Source organism: Arabidopsis thaliana, chromosome 5 (assembly GCF_000001735.4).
Source record: "Arabidopsis thaliana chromosome 5, partial sequence".
Taxonomy (NCBI): Eukaryota; Viridiplantae; Streptophyta; class Magnoliopsida; order Brassicales; family Brassicaceae; genus Arabidopsis; species Arabidopsis thaliana.
This window is the reverse complement of record NC_003076.8, coordinates 4,626,146-4,640,767: the sequence shown is the minus strand read 5'-3', so window position 1 is coordinate 4,640,767 and position 14,622 is coordinate 4,626,146. Positions and strand designations below refer to the sequence as shown.

At 35.5% G+C, this 14,622-nt stretch overlaps 6 protein-coding genes across 6 annotated transcripts; 5 read left to right on the top strand and 1 right to left on the bottom strand.

Annotated features, from left to right (window-relative positions):
- The first annotated feature begins 932 nt into the window (after positions 1 to 932).
- On the top strand, positions 933 to 3,481 carry AT5G14390 (alpha/beta-Hydrolases superfamily protein). The gene is made up of 5 exons (NM_121443.5): positions 933 to 1,494; positions 2,127 to 2,163; positions 2,264 to 2,500; positions 2,593 to 2,640; positions 2,732 to 3,481. Exons 1-5 carry the CDS (start codon positions 1,193 to 1,195, stop codon positions 3,215 to 3,217), a joined length of 1,110 nt encoding a protein of 369 aa, NP_196943.1. The 5' UTR covers positions 933 to 1,192; the 3' UTR covers positions 3,218 to 3,481.
- Positions 3,482 to 4,091: 610 nt separating this feature from the next.
- On the top strand, positions 4,092 to 5,124 carry AGP6 (arabinogalactan protein 6). Its single transcript, NM_121442.3, has one exon. The coding sequence runs from the start codon at positions 4,228 to 4,230 to the stop codon at positions 4,678 to 4,680; it is 453 nt and encodes a 150-aa protein (NP_196942.1). The 5' UTR covers positions 4,092 to 4,227; the 3' UTR covers positions 4,681 to 5,124.
- A 1,718-nt stretch (positions 5,125 to 6,842) lies between these two features.
- Positions 6,843 to 8,877, top strand: AT5G14370 (CCT motif family protein). Its single transcript, NM_121441.3, has 3 exons — positions 6,843 to 7,914; positions 8,231 to 8,422; positions 8,592 to 8,877. The coding sequence occupies exons 1-3, from the start codon at positions 7,117 to 7,119 to the stop codon at positions 8,619 to 8,621; spliced, it is 1,020 nt and encodes a 339-aa protein (NP_568300.1). The 5' UTR covers positions 6,843 to 7,116; the 3' UTR covers positions 8,622 to 8,877.
- A 39-nt stretch (positions 8,878 to 8,916) lies between these two features.
- Positions 8,917 to 9,876, bottom strand: AT5G14360 (Ubiquitin-like superfamily protein). Its single transcript, NM_121440.3, has 2 exons — positions 9,457 to 9,876; positions 8,917 to 9,344 (listed from the first exon to the last, which is right to left on the bottom strand). The coding sequence occupies exons 1-2, from the start codon at positions 9,728 to 9,730 to the stop codon at positions 9,127 to 9,129; spliced, it is 492 nt and encodes a 163-aa protein (NP_196940.1). The 5' UTR covers positions 9,731 to 9,876; the 3' UTR covers positions 8,917 to 9,126.
- A 2,188-nt stretch (positions 9,877 to 12,064) lies between these two features.
- Positions 12,065 to 13,628, top strand: AT5G14350 (Pentatricopeptide repeat (PPR) superfamily protein; the record flags this gene model as incomplete). The annotated part of the gene is made up of 4 exons (NM_121439.2): positions 12,065 to 12,274; positions 12,340 to 12,413; positions 13,037 to 13,117; positions 13,268 to 13,628. The coding sequence occupies 4 exons, from the start codon at positions 12,065 to 12,067 to the stop codon at positions 13,626 to 13,628; spliced, it is 726 nt and encodes a 241-aa protein (NP_196939.2).
- Positions 13,629 to 13,985: 357 nt separating this feature from the next.
- Positions 13,986 to 14,593, top strand: ENODL21 (early nodulin-like protein 21; the record flags this gene model as incomplete). Its single annotated transcript, NM_001085113.2, has 2 exons — positions 13,986 to 14,196; positions 14,307 to 14,593. Exons 1-2 carry the CDS (start codon positions 14,046 to 14,048, stop codon positions 14,591 to 14,593), a joined length of 438 nt encoding a protein of 145 aa, NP_001078582.1. The 5' UTR covers positions 13,986 to 14,045.
- Between the last annotated feature and the right edge of the window lie 29 nt (positions 14,594 to 14,622).

Here is a 14,622-nt window from a genome sequence, read left to right as displayed (position 1 = left end):
TCATGAAGTATCTCACCAATGGAGATGCTCTAAGATTCTTCTTCTAACAGGTTAAACAAAAAGTATGTGAGTTTCACTTGTGTTCTTTTAAGGTTCATTTTTCACAAGCTTGACTTGTTGCCACCACGACGTTAAGGTTTTCCTCGACGAAGCCCATGAGTACAACTTCTTAGGCCCATTATATAACAAGATTTGTGTTATTAATTAATTTATCATTTTCAGAATAATATCGTTTTCCAGAGGTTTGATTTTTTCTAATAGCTTTTTTTTTTCAACAACAGTTTGTAAAATAATTTTAAATAGTATATATCATGAGAAGAAGAAAAATAGAAATATAAGAAATTACAGCACAAGTTTAAAATTCTTTTTACGAATAATAATAATTATTAAATTGATAAAATAACATTAAAAATGATAAGCTGTCACACAAGGCATGAATGAGTGAAGACCCACCACTCCAAAATTTGCTTTCCGCTTCTAATTTTTCATGGACCCGCATTAAGCAAACCAACATACATACATACCCCTTCCTTATTCTTTTATTTTTCTTAACAATAAAAAGCTTACTAATATTATTATTCATTCTTTTGTCATCTTATATTTATATTTTTATCGTTAGTTGTTGATATTTATTTCTTGTCCAATTAAATCATAACATTTAAGTGCCTTTCATGTTCTCTCACTCTTATATTTCGCCATTCCTAGCTATAAAAATACACATGTTTATGTTTAATCATAAGCTTTGATTTATCACTCCACCAACGCTAAATTATTACTCTAAACCCCTTTTTATCTGCAAAAGTAACATTATAAAAAAAATGTAACTCCATTGACATATAAACTCTAACTCGTCTGCGAATCTCTATAGTTTTAATATCTTAATCTCTTTTAATTTCAGATTGCATAAAAAAACATTTTTCAGGGAAAGTAATCTTCAATTTTCTGTAGTTAAAATATGGCAATTTTAAAATAATAATAAGCCAAAGCTCGAAACTTTAATAAACAGTTTTTGTTCATTCTCTTGCTTTACCATTTCAAAGTGCCACTTTTTCTTCCTAAATCCTCTCTCTCTCTCTCCGTTCCCGAGACAAGCAAAAGCTTCAATCTCAAATCTTTCAGCAGCTACAAAAATGTTCTTCATCTAAAAGAGACTGTGAAGCAGAGAGAGAGAGAGAGAGAGAGAGAGAGAGAGATGGGAGGTGTGACGTCATCAGTTGCGGCGAAGTTCGCTTTCTTCCCGCCGAGTCCGTCGTCTTACAAGCTGGTTTACGATGAACTGACCGGACTTCTTCTGATGAACCCATTTCCTCACCGTGAAAACGTTGAAATCCTTAAGCTTCCGACACGTAGAGGAACAGAGATCGTGGCTATGTACGTCAGACATCCGATGGCTACCTCTACTCTGCTTTATTCCCATGGAAACGCCGCCGATCTGGGCCAGATGTATGAGCTCTTCATCGAATTGAGCATCCATCTTAAGGTTAATCTCATGGGGTATGTTAAAGTTTTAGTCCTTTTCTCTCTAAGATAGCTCTGATGATGATGATTAGCTCTTCTGCTCTGAAATTGTGTTCTGTTTTGTATCTGGATTTGATCAAAGTCATAGACTTTTTTTAATGGCTATTTAGAAATTTTTTATCTGGTCCCTTGTGGGTTTTGGTATTAATGGTGTTTTGCTAAGTGAAAACGAATGAATTTGGAGTTTTTCTTTCTTTTTCTGGAGATTTGTTTATTCTTCTTGGTTTCTTTTGATACACTGTTTGATTGTTCTTTTGTGTTATTATGATTTTTCTCTGTATCGAGTTTTTGCTGATCAAGCTTTTGGTTGAAACATTTATATACATTTACTTGTTTTTGAGTCTATTGTTCATTGTCTTTTCCCAAATTTTGATTTGTTGTCTTCTTGTGTGTTTCTCTCTGGATAGTGGATACAACTTGGTTGCGTTAAGATGCTTAAACTCTTTCTATGTCTCAGATTGTGTGGAAACTTTAATTAGCTCACAATAATCTTTATGAACCAATGCATCTCTCAACTTCAGATCCTTGAGAACATTAAAAACCAAAACAACTTCATAGCTTCTTGATTCAGCTCTATAAATGTTGCTTCTCTGCTTTTGTATTTGTAGGTACGATTACTCCGGGTATGGACAATCTACTGGAAAGGTTTGTCATTTTGAGAATCGACAAGTAGAGATATCGATAATGATTTTACCCGATTCGAGTGAAAAACTAAATAACCGAACTTGTTTTCGTGTGACTGCAGCCAAGTGAGCACCATACATATGCTGATATCGAAGCTGCTTATAAATGTCTTGAGGAAACCTATGGAGCAAAACAGGAAGACATAATCCTTTATGGCCAATCCGTTGGAAGTGGACCTACATTAGATCTTGCTGCTCGGTTGCCTCAATTAAGAGCTGCTGTTCTCCATAGCCCGATTCTTTCTGGTCTAAGAGTAATGTATCCAGTGAAGAAGACATACTGGTTCGACATCTTCAAGGTATTAAATACATCATTCTTAGATGGATCATTTTCGATTTTCTTGCTTTCCTCTATCTTTTTCACAGTGTCCACTTTTAACAATATTTGCAGAATATCGACAAAATACCTCTTGTGAATTGCCCGGTTCTCGTCATTCACGTGAGTTCCATATTCATTTTACTCTCTTTTCCTTTTTTTCAGTTCGAAAACTGAGTGTATATAACTCTTTGTGGTTCTTCTCTTGTGGCAGGGAACTTGTGATGAAGTTGTTGACTGTTCTCATGGAAAACAACTATGGGAACTCTCTAAAGAGAAATATGAACCGCTTTGGCTCGAAGGCGGTAACCACTGTGATCTAGAACACTATCCTGAATACATTAAACACCTTAAGAAGTTCATCACAACCGTAGAGAGAGATCTCTCCTCGAGGGCGAGCACGGCCCAATTAGAGAAACAGAGCAGCGATTTGGAAATGCCGAGGCAGAGCGTAGATAGAAGAGAGAAGCCGAGGCAAAGCGTTGATAAAAGGGAGAAAGAGAAACCTCCAAAGGGTCCTTCAAAGAAGAGTAAGCTGAGAATCACGTTCGAGCAGCACTTAGATCGGACTAGGAGAAGCGTTGACTTCCACGAAAAGGCAAGGAAGAGCGTTGACCATCATCAGCATCATCAGAATCATCATCAGATTGAGAGAGGAAGGAAGAGTGTTGATAGATTGGATAGAGTACGGTCTGAGTAAACCGGAGAAAATCTACCACACGTACATAAGTTGTTACAGAACAAGAACATTTGATCTTGATCTTGATTGGCCATTCTAATGTTTATGGTTTTTTGTTTTGATTTGTGAGTTATTCTCTAGTTTTATTTGGGTGTGTCATTTCTTGAATGGTGAAGCTTAAATCTTAAGCAAACAAATGAGAGAAATTAGGTCTTTACAATAACCTGCTACGTAATTTATTTGACCCAACTTTTACTCGTAATATCATGCTTGGTTTATGACTCGAGTCTTGAAGAGTAGAAAAGGAAGAAAATTCGAACATTGCAAATAAAATAAAGAGGAATTAAAAACTGCACTGCACATCAAACGATGATGACAAAAAAATGATGCATATAACACAAACAAAAAGATAGAATTAAAGAGAAGTTGTCTGTTTTCTAGCTCTGTCAGAACATTAACAAATGTCTTCGAAACCGTAAGCCCCAGAAAACTTCACCATGCAGAAGTTTGTATGTTTTGGACCTTTGGTAATGACTTGTGTGTCAGTTGTGTCTTCATATTGGGGTTTTAATTTGGGCTTAGTTCGAAAGTACAGTAAACTCTTTAAGATTGCCCAAAATGTATTTTGAGACTCTAATTCTAATTTTCTGCAATACAATCAATGAATCAAACAAAAGTCAAAATCTCAGTCTCAGCTACTAATATTAGTATTCAAAAAAAAAAAAATTGTGTACGAATCCATAAATAGAAGAATTGGTTTCTAGTCCTGTTTAATTTTAAAGTACTTTCTAAAAGTAGATTATAAGATTCATCGTTTCTCTCATATCCATCAATTTCCCTAATTTTTCTCATCTTCAAAAACATATAAATTCACACCCCCATGTCTTATTCTTACATCCTAAAGCTTTTGCAGTATTTCTCCATAGAATAAGAAAAATAAAACAAAAATAAATAAATAAAAAATACTGCTTTAGCTTTTGGAGTATCCTCCTTTTAATCTCAATAAAAAAACTATTAAAACAGAAAAAAAAATGGCACGTCAATTTGTCGTTTTGGTTCTATTGACTTTAACTATCGCCACCGCTTTCGCCGCCGACGCTCCCTCAGCTTCTCCCAAAAAATCTCCATCACCCACTGCCGCACCAACCAAGGCTCCGACTGCCACAACCAAGGCTCCTTCAGCTCCAACCAAGGCTCCAGCCGCCGCACCTAAATCATCTTCGGCCTCTTCTCCAAAAGCATCTTCTCCGGCTGCCGAAGGACCCGTCCCCGAGGATGACTACTCTGCCTCTAGTCCTAGCGACTCTGCTGAGGCACCTACCGTCTCCTCCCCACCGGCTCCCACCCCCGACAGCACTTCCGCCGCTGATGGACCAAGCGATGGACCCACTGCAGAGTCACCCAAGAGTGGTGCCGTGACAACTGCTAAGTTCTCTGTTGTCGGCACAGTCGCCACCGTCGGCTTCTTCTTCTTTTCTTTCTAAGTTAAGTCGTCCACGTTTTGGTTGGATGGATCAGAGATTTGTATAATCTTTTGAGTTGAGGCCGTAAATTTATTTTATATATACGTTTATAAATCGAGATTAATTGGAGTAAATATAAACCTAAATGTCATTTTGAAATTTGGTTAGAACAAATTTTCATATTTTGTTTAATAAACTTATTTTTTTTGGAAATGCTTATGATTTGTGTGGTCTAATGGTCTTTTAGTTCCTATTGTCATGTGTTGTGAATTAGATATCATGAATGATATAAATGGATATTTCTACATTTTTATTTTAAAATTTTGTTGGCTAATACTAAATTGTGTACTATTTATAATATTCATGATAAAGGCTATTACACATTTTTAATCAAGTTAATAAATTTAGGATGCTTTAATGTACTAACCTCTTTTGGTGCCAAAGTCAGCCAATGTGTAAATACAAGCTTAGAAACATATTTAAATATTTCATAGAAAATATTTAAATTTTGGAAATATTTGTTTGTGTGTTTTTTGACTGATTATTAAAAAAAGTTATGTAAAAATTTAAATTAATAGATAAGTTGTACTCCATCCGTCTTAATTTAGTTGTCGTTCTAGCACTAAAATATTGTTTTGTAATAATTGTCTTTTTTTTTTTTAAATGTAAATGTTTGGTACAAATTTTAATTATATACTTATTATTTAAATATTTTAACTAATAAAAAATTAGAAAATATATTAAGTAGATAAAATTAAATAAATATTTTTTTATAATTGCTGTGCAAAAACTTTAGAGGATAATTATTTTAAAACAGAGAATATTATAAACTATTTCTATTATTATCTTGTTTCAAAAATAAAAATAAAAATTTCGTAGTTAAATTAAAACATCTTAGAGAGAATGTGAAATCAAATAAATCAGTATATTATCGTATGGCATTTTTACAATTAAAAAATAAAGCAAAAAATATTATAATAAAAAATATAAAAAGAACAAAAACGTTAAAATAATATAATTAATCTTTGAGCCGAAACAAAAAATAATTAGTCAATGGAGGTAGGACCCGTAAGAATTGCTCTTTTTCCCATTCGCTCTGATTGGTTCCTTCTCTCTCCCAAACCTTTTCTTTTTTTTTTTGTTTCCTCTTCAGCTTTTCTTTTTGGCCAACGTCAGGTTTCTTAAATGGGCTCATTCGTAACTCCAAATTTTGCGTAGGTTTTAAGTTTTACCTGTAAAATACTAGTCAAACCTAGCAATTATTAACACGAATTCATAGACAATTGTCATGTCCATTTCTTGTTGTTCTATCAAAAATGTGAAAACCCGTAATACTAGAATATTCTAATAGATCACGTTTAAACGGCATTAGAATATCAACATTGTTTTATTTACTACAGAATCCACTTTTTGAAGGGTAAAAAATCGATCCCCTTGTGCATATGAATTTTCTAAAGTAGGCTTTTTAAATCTCTCAAATTTACACCCATCAACTTTATGAGAATAAATGACGTTGCAGGCCTTGTAGAGAAAATGTACAAGACAAAGAAAATGTATAGAACTTTATTTTTTTGGTTTCACGTGAATGTTATCACAAAAGAAAATCTATTTCCACGAAAAGTGTCATCAAAAGACAGTAATAGTTCAGGATGCTACTGTACTATATACCACTTCATTTGTCATTGCTGTCGGTGGTGGTAGCCAATTTACGATAAACCCAAGTTCAACAGCATTATTTCCCTTACGAAATTAATAAATGAAGTGGGTTCATTTTTTTTTGTTCTTGTCAATTTATGAATTGGATTCGGATTTTAAAATTTTAGAGTTCACAATTCCCTTGCGTTTGATTACAGCGTGGAATACAAATAATGCAAATGATATCTTCTCACGGAGGAATGTCAAAAGATATTTATATCACTTTAGATATAATATTGGATCAAAAAAATCTCATGTTAATCTGTTGATGCCTAAAGAAAAACTGATCATGTTAATTACCTTTGCTTAATGTCAACCTCATGTTAATTTGAATTAAAATATATTTAAAATGTCAACTTTATAAAAATGTTGGTTACTAATGCACATATCCCAAACCTTTTTTAAAAAATGTGAACATTATAAAAATGTTGGTATCTAAAAAGTAGAAAAACAAGGTGCTTTATGAAAAGTTGAAAATAAGAATGGAGTTACCCAATATATAATTAACTAATCAGAAGTTTAAGACACAGATGTAATGTAGTAATCTAATCCAACCTTATTATCTCCTGCACATCCAAACAGAATCCAAGATTACAATAGCTTTATCCAATGACTGATAGACACGTGTCAAAAGGTACCATCACTGTCAGCTTTCCCTCTCGCTCCACCTACATACTTCTGAGTGAGCGAGAAAATGAGAACAAAACTTAGAAAGCAGAGAAGAGTTAAAGTGTTAGAGAGAGAGAGAGACAGAGATCGGAGATGTGTAGCAACAAAGCAAGTCCGGTCGTCGGAGAAGAAAAACAGAGTACGAGATCATCGAAGAGGATCAAGAAGAGAAAAAACAGAGAAGCTACCACCACCATGGAGGATAAGTCTTCTTCCAATCTTGACGCGTCTCGTAAGATCAGAACAAAAACGAAAAAACCCAAATTTCTCAGTCTCAAGCTCGAGCTCAACACTTCTCACGAGATCAACGAGAATCCCAGAAGCAAGAAGAGCAAGAAGAAGAACAACAACAAAAAACAGAGCAAGAAGAAAGAACCGGATACGACGCCGTTTAAGGAGAAGAAGAGAGCAGAGACTACTACTACACTGGGGGGAGGAGAGAAAGAAGAAGAGCAATACGACACCGTTGCAGCTTACCTCTTCAATTCCGCCACCGACAGTACAATTTCTTCGATCCACGATCTCCTCCCTTCCTCCGCGGCCACCGATGTAGATTGCGGCGGAGAAAGGAATAATCTTTCTCCGTATGATCGTCAAGACCACGGATCGTCGTCGTCTTCCCTTCTAAGGACGGCGATGAGGAAAGGAGCGAGCGAGGAGGAGGAGACGACGGAGGAGCGGTGGGTGAGTTATTCAGAGGTTGTGGAGGAAGTGATGAGTCGGAGCGGGACTCCACGTTGTTGCGGCGGAGGCGATGGAAACGATGGCCGGCCTTCGTTGGCTCTGAAGCTTGATTATGAGCAGATCATGGAGGCTTGGTCGGATAAAGGTACGCTTTATGTCGACGGAGAACCGCCGCAGACAGTGCCGGACTTGCATGCTTCCGCTGATGTAAGCAAACCATCTCTCTATTTGTCTTTTTCTCTGGTATTATATAATCATAATCAATGCTTAAATTGACTAATTAATTTGACATATGTAAAACCGGTGAAATATTGAATGAGTCACGAGTTCTTTTGCCACTGTAATGATGATAATCTTATTAATGTATTGTTTTTCACTTCTGAGATACTTGTAATATTTAAGCTTTGACTAGAAAGTTGTAACGGCAGACTGAAATACTTAAATTGCGAAAACGCTTAAATTATACACATTGTTGCTAGTAATTAAGCAAGATTTGATAGTAGAGTTGTGTTGGTGGTCTTAGGGGTTTAATGACGGCGGAGAGGCGGGGAATTTATGGGCAGTGCCGGAGATGGAAACGACGGAGAGGTTATGGAGAGGGCATAGAGAAGCCAGCTTGCTCCGGTATAAAGAGAAACGGCAAAACCGTCTTTTCTCTAAGCGGATTCGATATCAAGTTCGTAAACTCAATGCCGAGAAACGTCCTCGTGTTAAAGTAAGCTTTTCTTCTAGTAGTTTGTTTTTTTAAACAATTTTCACACACATTTGAGTCCAATACATGACGTAGAATTATATTTAAATGATTGAACTCGCTGAGAGAACTAGAATTGGTTGATACGTGGAGTTGCTGATAATTAATAATAAGTCATTGGTTTTTTTTTCAGGGCCGGTTTGTAAAAAGAGAGGATTCATAAACCACCTAAGTGACGGATGTTTAGTATTTCATGATATTGCTATTTTGTGACTTGTTGAGAAGTTAAGGCTCAACCGGAGTATACCGAGAACTGAAGATGATATTGGTCTGTATAGGGGTCTTGACCAGCTCGGTTATGCAAAAGTTTCGGTTTTGTTTGGCCGCCTAGCTTTGGTTCTCTTATTAGAAAAGTCAACTAATTTGTACCAAATCATCTGAACAATAATGATAATAAAAATGAGAAGTTAATGGGTGCATCATATTTTCTTGTTTAAATGTTTCTTCAGCAAACAGCTAATTAAAACATGAGCTCTTAAACTTTGACATATACTATATTACAACATGTAAACATATTAGCTTGTTTACAACTTAGAAATAGTCGAATGATATTATGGAATGTCTATTTTAATTCATGACAACCATAGCTATAGTTAATTTTCTTGAGTGATATTATTTCACAAAGAAATTGACAAAACAACTAATTTGACAATTTTGTTTAGTTTTGTTTATACGATTATAGTCGGACAAGTAGTGGAAATGCTGTTAAGATCAAGAAGCTTTTTATCTTTGAAGCCAGGATCTTCTAACAACAACACTTTGTCTTTATCCCCAACACCAACCATGTGTAGATATTCATGATCCTCTCTTTCTTTCCCTTTGAATACTAGCCTTTGTTGTTTTGGCTCTAAACCGGTAAGCAATGATAATACCATCTTAAGTTCTCCTGTAAACCCATAAATAGAATCTTATGTTATGAATCTGATAAAGAGTCATTTAAAAGTCTCCCAAAAGATGAAACATAAAGGTTGAGAAATGCTGAGGGACAAGAAACTTACCAAAAGTGGAGGTGGCTTCAATGGAAAGATCATGAAAATGAGCAAAAGTAGAGACTCTAATGGAGATCAAGTCTTCACCAATACTCTCTTGTCTTTTTTGAACAAGCATGCCTCCTGGCCTAAGTTCCCATTTGATCTCACAGTTGCTGCAGCTACTATTGTTGTTGTTGTTACCAACTCCCTTTTGTTGTTGATCTTGTTGTGTGCCTTTGTTGTTGATTCTTTTACCAAATCCAAATCTAATCCCAAACCTCTTGGTCTTAAACTTCATCATTTCTTTCTACTTTTGATTTCTATGGAGTTTTTTCTTTTCTGTTTTCTCTCAAGCTTTGGGATACATAGAACATGGAAACATTTAGGTGGTTTATATAAGAGACCAGAGGTTAAGATAAGAACAAAAACCACATACATACTTGCATGTGCAAGTTGTTTTTTATATAATGAACAAGTCTTCCTCTTTTATATACCTTTTTTGTTTATGTTATGTAATTATGTATGTGGAGTCAATTATTATAGTACAAGATATTAGCCATGAATAAGTGCCGACAAAGGATAAATCAGATTTAAATAGGATTGATCGAGACTGTTAAGAGAAGAGTTTCAGCACATGGGCGATGGTTCGACTGCTGATAAACAATGTTTCCTTGATTGGAGGATCCCGAACACGACAAAACGTAAATAGAAAACAATCAACATTATGGTATTAATGTTAATTAATCAAAATTATATATTATGGGTAGGCTTTGTTTTGTCTAGGAATTTCGGCGTACCAACCTTGTTGTATTAAAGTTTATCTCAGTTTGACAAATTATTTTCATACTTATTTTTTTCTTCTATCAACACTATTATGATACTAAATGCATTACAAATTTTCGAAGGCTTTTGTATGGTGCTAGATTAACGAATACATGAAAATATTCACAATGCAAAAATGTTGAGAAAAAAAAACAGAGTAGAAATAACATACGATATAATTATATAACCATGTATGATGTACCTAATCAAGTAAAAAGGACACTAGTTTAATTTGTTTCTTTAATGTCAATGAAAAGTGATTACGTTTCTTTCGGATGGGTAAATTTGAATCTTGTGAAAAGATCGCCATGTGGTAGGAGAGGACCGTAGGAGTAGGACCATTTTGAAAAATTAATAATGCATGGAAACCTTGTGAAATAGCTTATTAATCAGGTCAAGGTTATAAGAACATACATATCAGTGTGTGAGTTTGTATATGATGAATCTAAAAATAAAATCTTCATTCTTCGACAAGATATTCTTATAGAGATCAAACAGCTCAGCTTATAATTTGGGGAATATCAGTCTGTCTGTCTACTACAAATCCAAATCTTAATCATTTTGCAACTTTTTATTAATCTTAACAAAAGACAAAGATATTTTACCGTACGTCTAGTGATTACCTTCAGTGTGTTACATGTGATTAATCTCCGACTAAGTCATGGATCTTCAACATAACCAAACCATACATACACATGCATATGTATGTGATTATTCATTCATTATTGATAGACAAGATGAAATGACATAGCAACATGTTGTCATAGCTAGAAGACGGCTTTAGAGATATGGAGAATCCACATTTATATTTCTCCTTTAACAATCGTGATCCACCAACATGGTTGCCCATCATAATTATATATACATTCACATATGTAAACATAGGAAGGGGAAATATATATATAAGTACACAATAATGTTTGTGGACATTTTATACATGCATTATATGTTTATGTGCATGGGCCAGACATGTTTATTGGATTTTTACAAAGGAACATATATCCTTTGTACCCAACCTAAAGCATGGTCTTCAATGCATCTATGTCATGTGGAACTTGTAATCTATTCACGTTTGAATGATAATAATTAATAAACATAAAAATACTTTAGAATATAATTTTTGTAACCTAAAATTATAGTTACCACTTACAAAAAAACTAATTTATCAAAGCTAACACACGTTCATACACAAATTTTTTTACTTTATTTTATTTTTCTCAAATTATAGCATTTATGTATAGATCAAGTCCATATTTTGCAGTAAAATAAAAACATAGAGATAAAAATTAAAAAGTAAAACGTAAAAAAAACTATAAATTATCACCGTAAAGGGCCTTAAAACACGAGTATTGGGCCAATGTATTGGGTTTAATTGTCAAAACGACACTGTTACACTTACATGTTTTTCCTCTTGCAGCGGTTGTAGCTTACCCCCGCTCATGGGAGATGATTGGATGGCCACAAGAGCACCACACCATCACTTAACCCAAAACCATATCTGTTTGGGCTGCGTCTGAGTTTTCGAATTCCAGATTGTTGAAGAATATTTATTCGGGGTTTTGTTGTGTTAGGTGATGAATTTTACAGAAAAGTTGCGACCTTTTAAAAATTGTTTATTCCTGTGAATTTTGCGAGTGTTTGGTTTCTCTTTGATTGTTCTTGCTGGTGAATTTGTGTTGGAAAAAGATGCAAGCTTTAAGCATTTGGCTATTAAATTCTGGTCATTTAGTTGGATCGAGATTGGAATTTGAGTTGGATTGTTCTTGTTTTGTAGTTAGTCCTCTGACTAGAAAGAGGCATTGTCTTGTTGAATATGCTGCTTTCTGTGGGTTCGAGTTATAGGAAACTTGAAGGTTTGGCCATTAATCCTACCTCAAAAGTTCTGTTTCTGTGTGAGCCAAATAGAAGTTTGCTGGGATCATCGGTTGGGGTAGGATGGAACACGGAGCACTTGGAGCTCGGGAAAGAAGTTTCCACGGAAGATTCGAGTTCAGTTTCTGTTGATCATTATGAATCACACGCTGTAAATGGAGGAGAAAAAACCAATTCAAGATGATAGAGATTGATGATGTGGATGTTGTTCTCAAGGAGAATGGAGAATTAACTCTACAAGTGTATTGTGCTATGATAAGGGGTTTTGGCAAGGACAAGAGACTGAAGAAGTGAATCAGGCTGTGTCATAAGTCCAAACCTTTTTATATATAACAGCCTTTAGGGTGTGATGAAACAGTCGAGTGGGTTTGGAGAAGTACAGAATATACTGAGTGATTTGGAGGAAGAAGGGATTGTTCCAAACATTGTACTTACAATACTTTGATGGTTATTTACATGGAAGAAGGGAAGTCTCAGTGTCACAAGGCCCTTGGGATTCTTGATTTAGTCAGGGAAAAAGGTTTTGAGCCTAACCCGATCTAACATATCAACGGCTTTGCTCGTCTACAGAAGAAATGAAGATGGTATGGGAGCTCTCGAGTTCGCTGTTGAATTGAGAGAGATATAATCAAAGAGGGAAGTAGGGAATGACGCTGATTACAATTGAGAGTGAGTTTGTTAAGCACGAAAACTTCATTGGGAAGATTATGCTACCAACTGATGAGGCGGTGGCTGGTGAAAGATGAAAATTGGACAACAAGAGTGTTGAAGCTTTTTATATGCAATGGACAATGCAGGGCTTAAACCGAGTGGGGAAGAGCACGAGAGGCTTATATGGGCATGTACACGTGAAGAACATTATATTGTTAGTAAAGAGTTAGTCTGCAACCATTTGATTTGGCTGATGGGTAAGGCTAAGAAATGGTGGCAGCGCGTTAGAGATGTACGAGGATCTTCTTGACGAAGGACCTGAACCGAACAATTTGTCTTACGAGTTAGTGGTCTCTTATTTCAATATCTTGCTGAGTGCGGCTGGTAGGAGAGGTATATGGAGATGGGAGTTAGGCTACTTAGCAAAATGGAAGATAAAGGATTGAAACCGCAGAGCAGACATTAGAACGCAGTTCTTGTAGTGTGTTCAAAGGCCTATGAGACTTCAGCTGCGACCCAAATCTATAAAGCAATGGTTGACAACGGTGAAAAGCCACGGGGCATTGCTCAGTGCTCTTGAGAAAGGGAAGTTATATGATGAGGTGTTACGGGTTTGGAACCATATGGTTAAGGTAGGGATTGAGCCAAATCTTTACGCGTACACGACCATGGCTTCAGTTTTGACAGGACAGCAAAAACTCAATCTTTTGGATACCCTTCTCAAGGAAATGCCTTCAAAAGGTATTATTAAGCCGAGCGTTGTGACTTACAATGCTGTTATAAGCGGTTGCACAAGGAACGGATTAAGTGGTGTGGCTTACGAGTGGTTTCACAGAATGAGAATTGAGAGGTGAGAAGGTTGAGCCTAATGAGCTAATGTAAAAAGAGCTTATAGTCTGATCACATATAGTACAAGAATTTTTAATTCTGATTAATCAGTATATAAAAAGAAATAATTTCATAAATTTCATGAGATAGTATTAACTACAAAATACAAATTCTCTAAAATAAACCTTTTTTATTTATTTTGTTCAAACTAGCTGAGAGTATTTGGTCGTCCTCTGTTCCCGCGTGTTGCAATGAAAAAAACCAGAGAAATAATAAGTTACTTAACCAACCACTAACACATATCTCTCCACTATCTCCATCTCTCCCTTCTTCGTAACCAACCCTACTCCATTTCTTATAAAATCCGAAATTTATCAGCCAGGATTTACTCTATTTTTGCTGATCATTCTGAGGCGCAGAACATCAAAACTGAGACTTTAAATATGTTTCTTTGGCTTGTTATTGTCTTAACGATTTCAGCTTCTGTCTCTTCATATGAACACAAACTCAATTGGGTAGTTCCTCCTGCAAATTCTTCTGAGAGTTTCAATGATTGGGCTTCTAATAAACGGTTCCAAGTCGGAGACATCATTCGTAAGCATACTTCCCAACTCAAAAACTTTCGAGAACTTTTTAACATCAAGTTTGATTTATTTATTTATTTTACTTACGTTTGTTCTGTTTCTTTTGGTGGGGTTTGAAAGAATTCAAGTACAAGAAAGACTCAGTGATGCAAGTGACGAAGGAGAGTTACAAGCAATGCAATTCGTCGCACCCGAGATTCTACTCGAATACGGGCAAAACCAGGTTCATGTTTGATCACTCTGTCCCTTACTATTTCATAAGCGGAACCTCTGGTCATTGCGAGAAAGGTCAGAAGATGATCGTCGAGGTCATATCTCGCGACCATACCACCACGTCTGCTGCTCCTCCAGCTGCCTTTGCTGTTTTGTTATGCTTCTTCAGCCTCTCTTTATATTTTGTAGCTTAGTATCACGAGGTGCTTAATATGGATGTAAT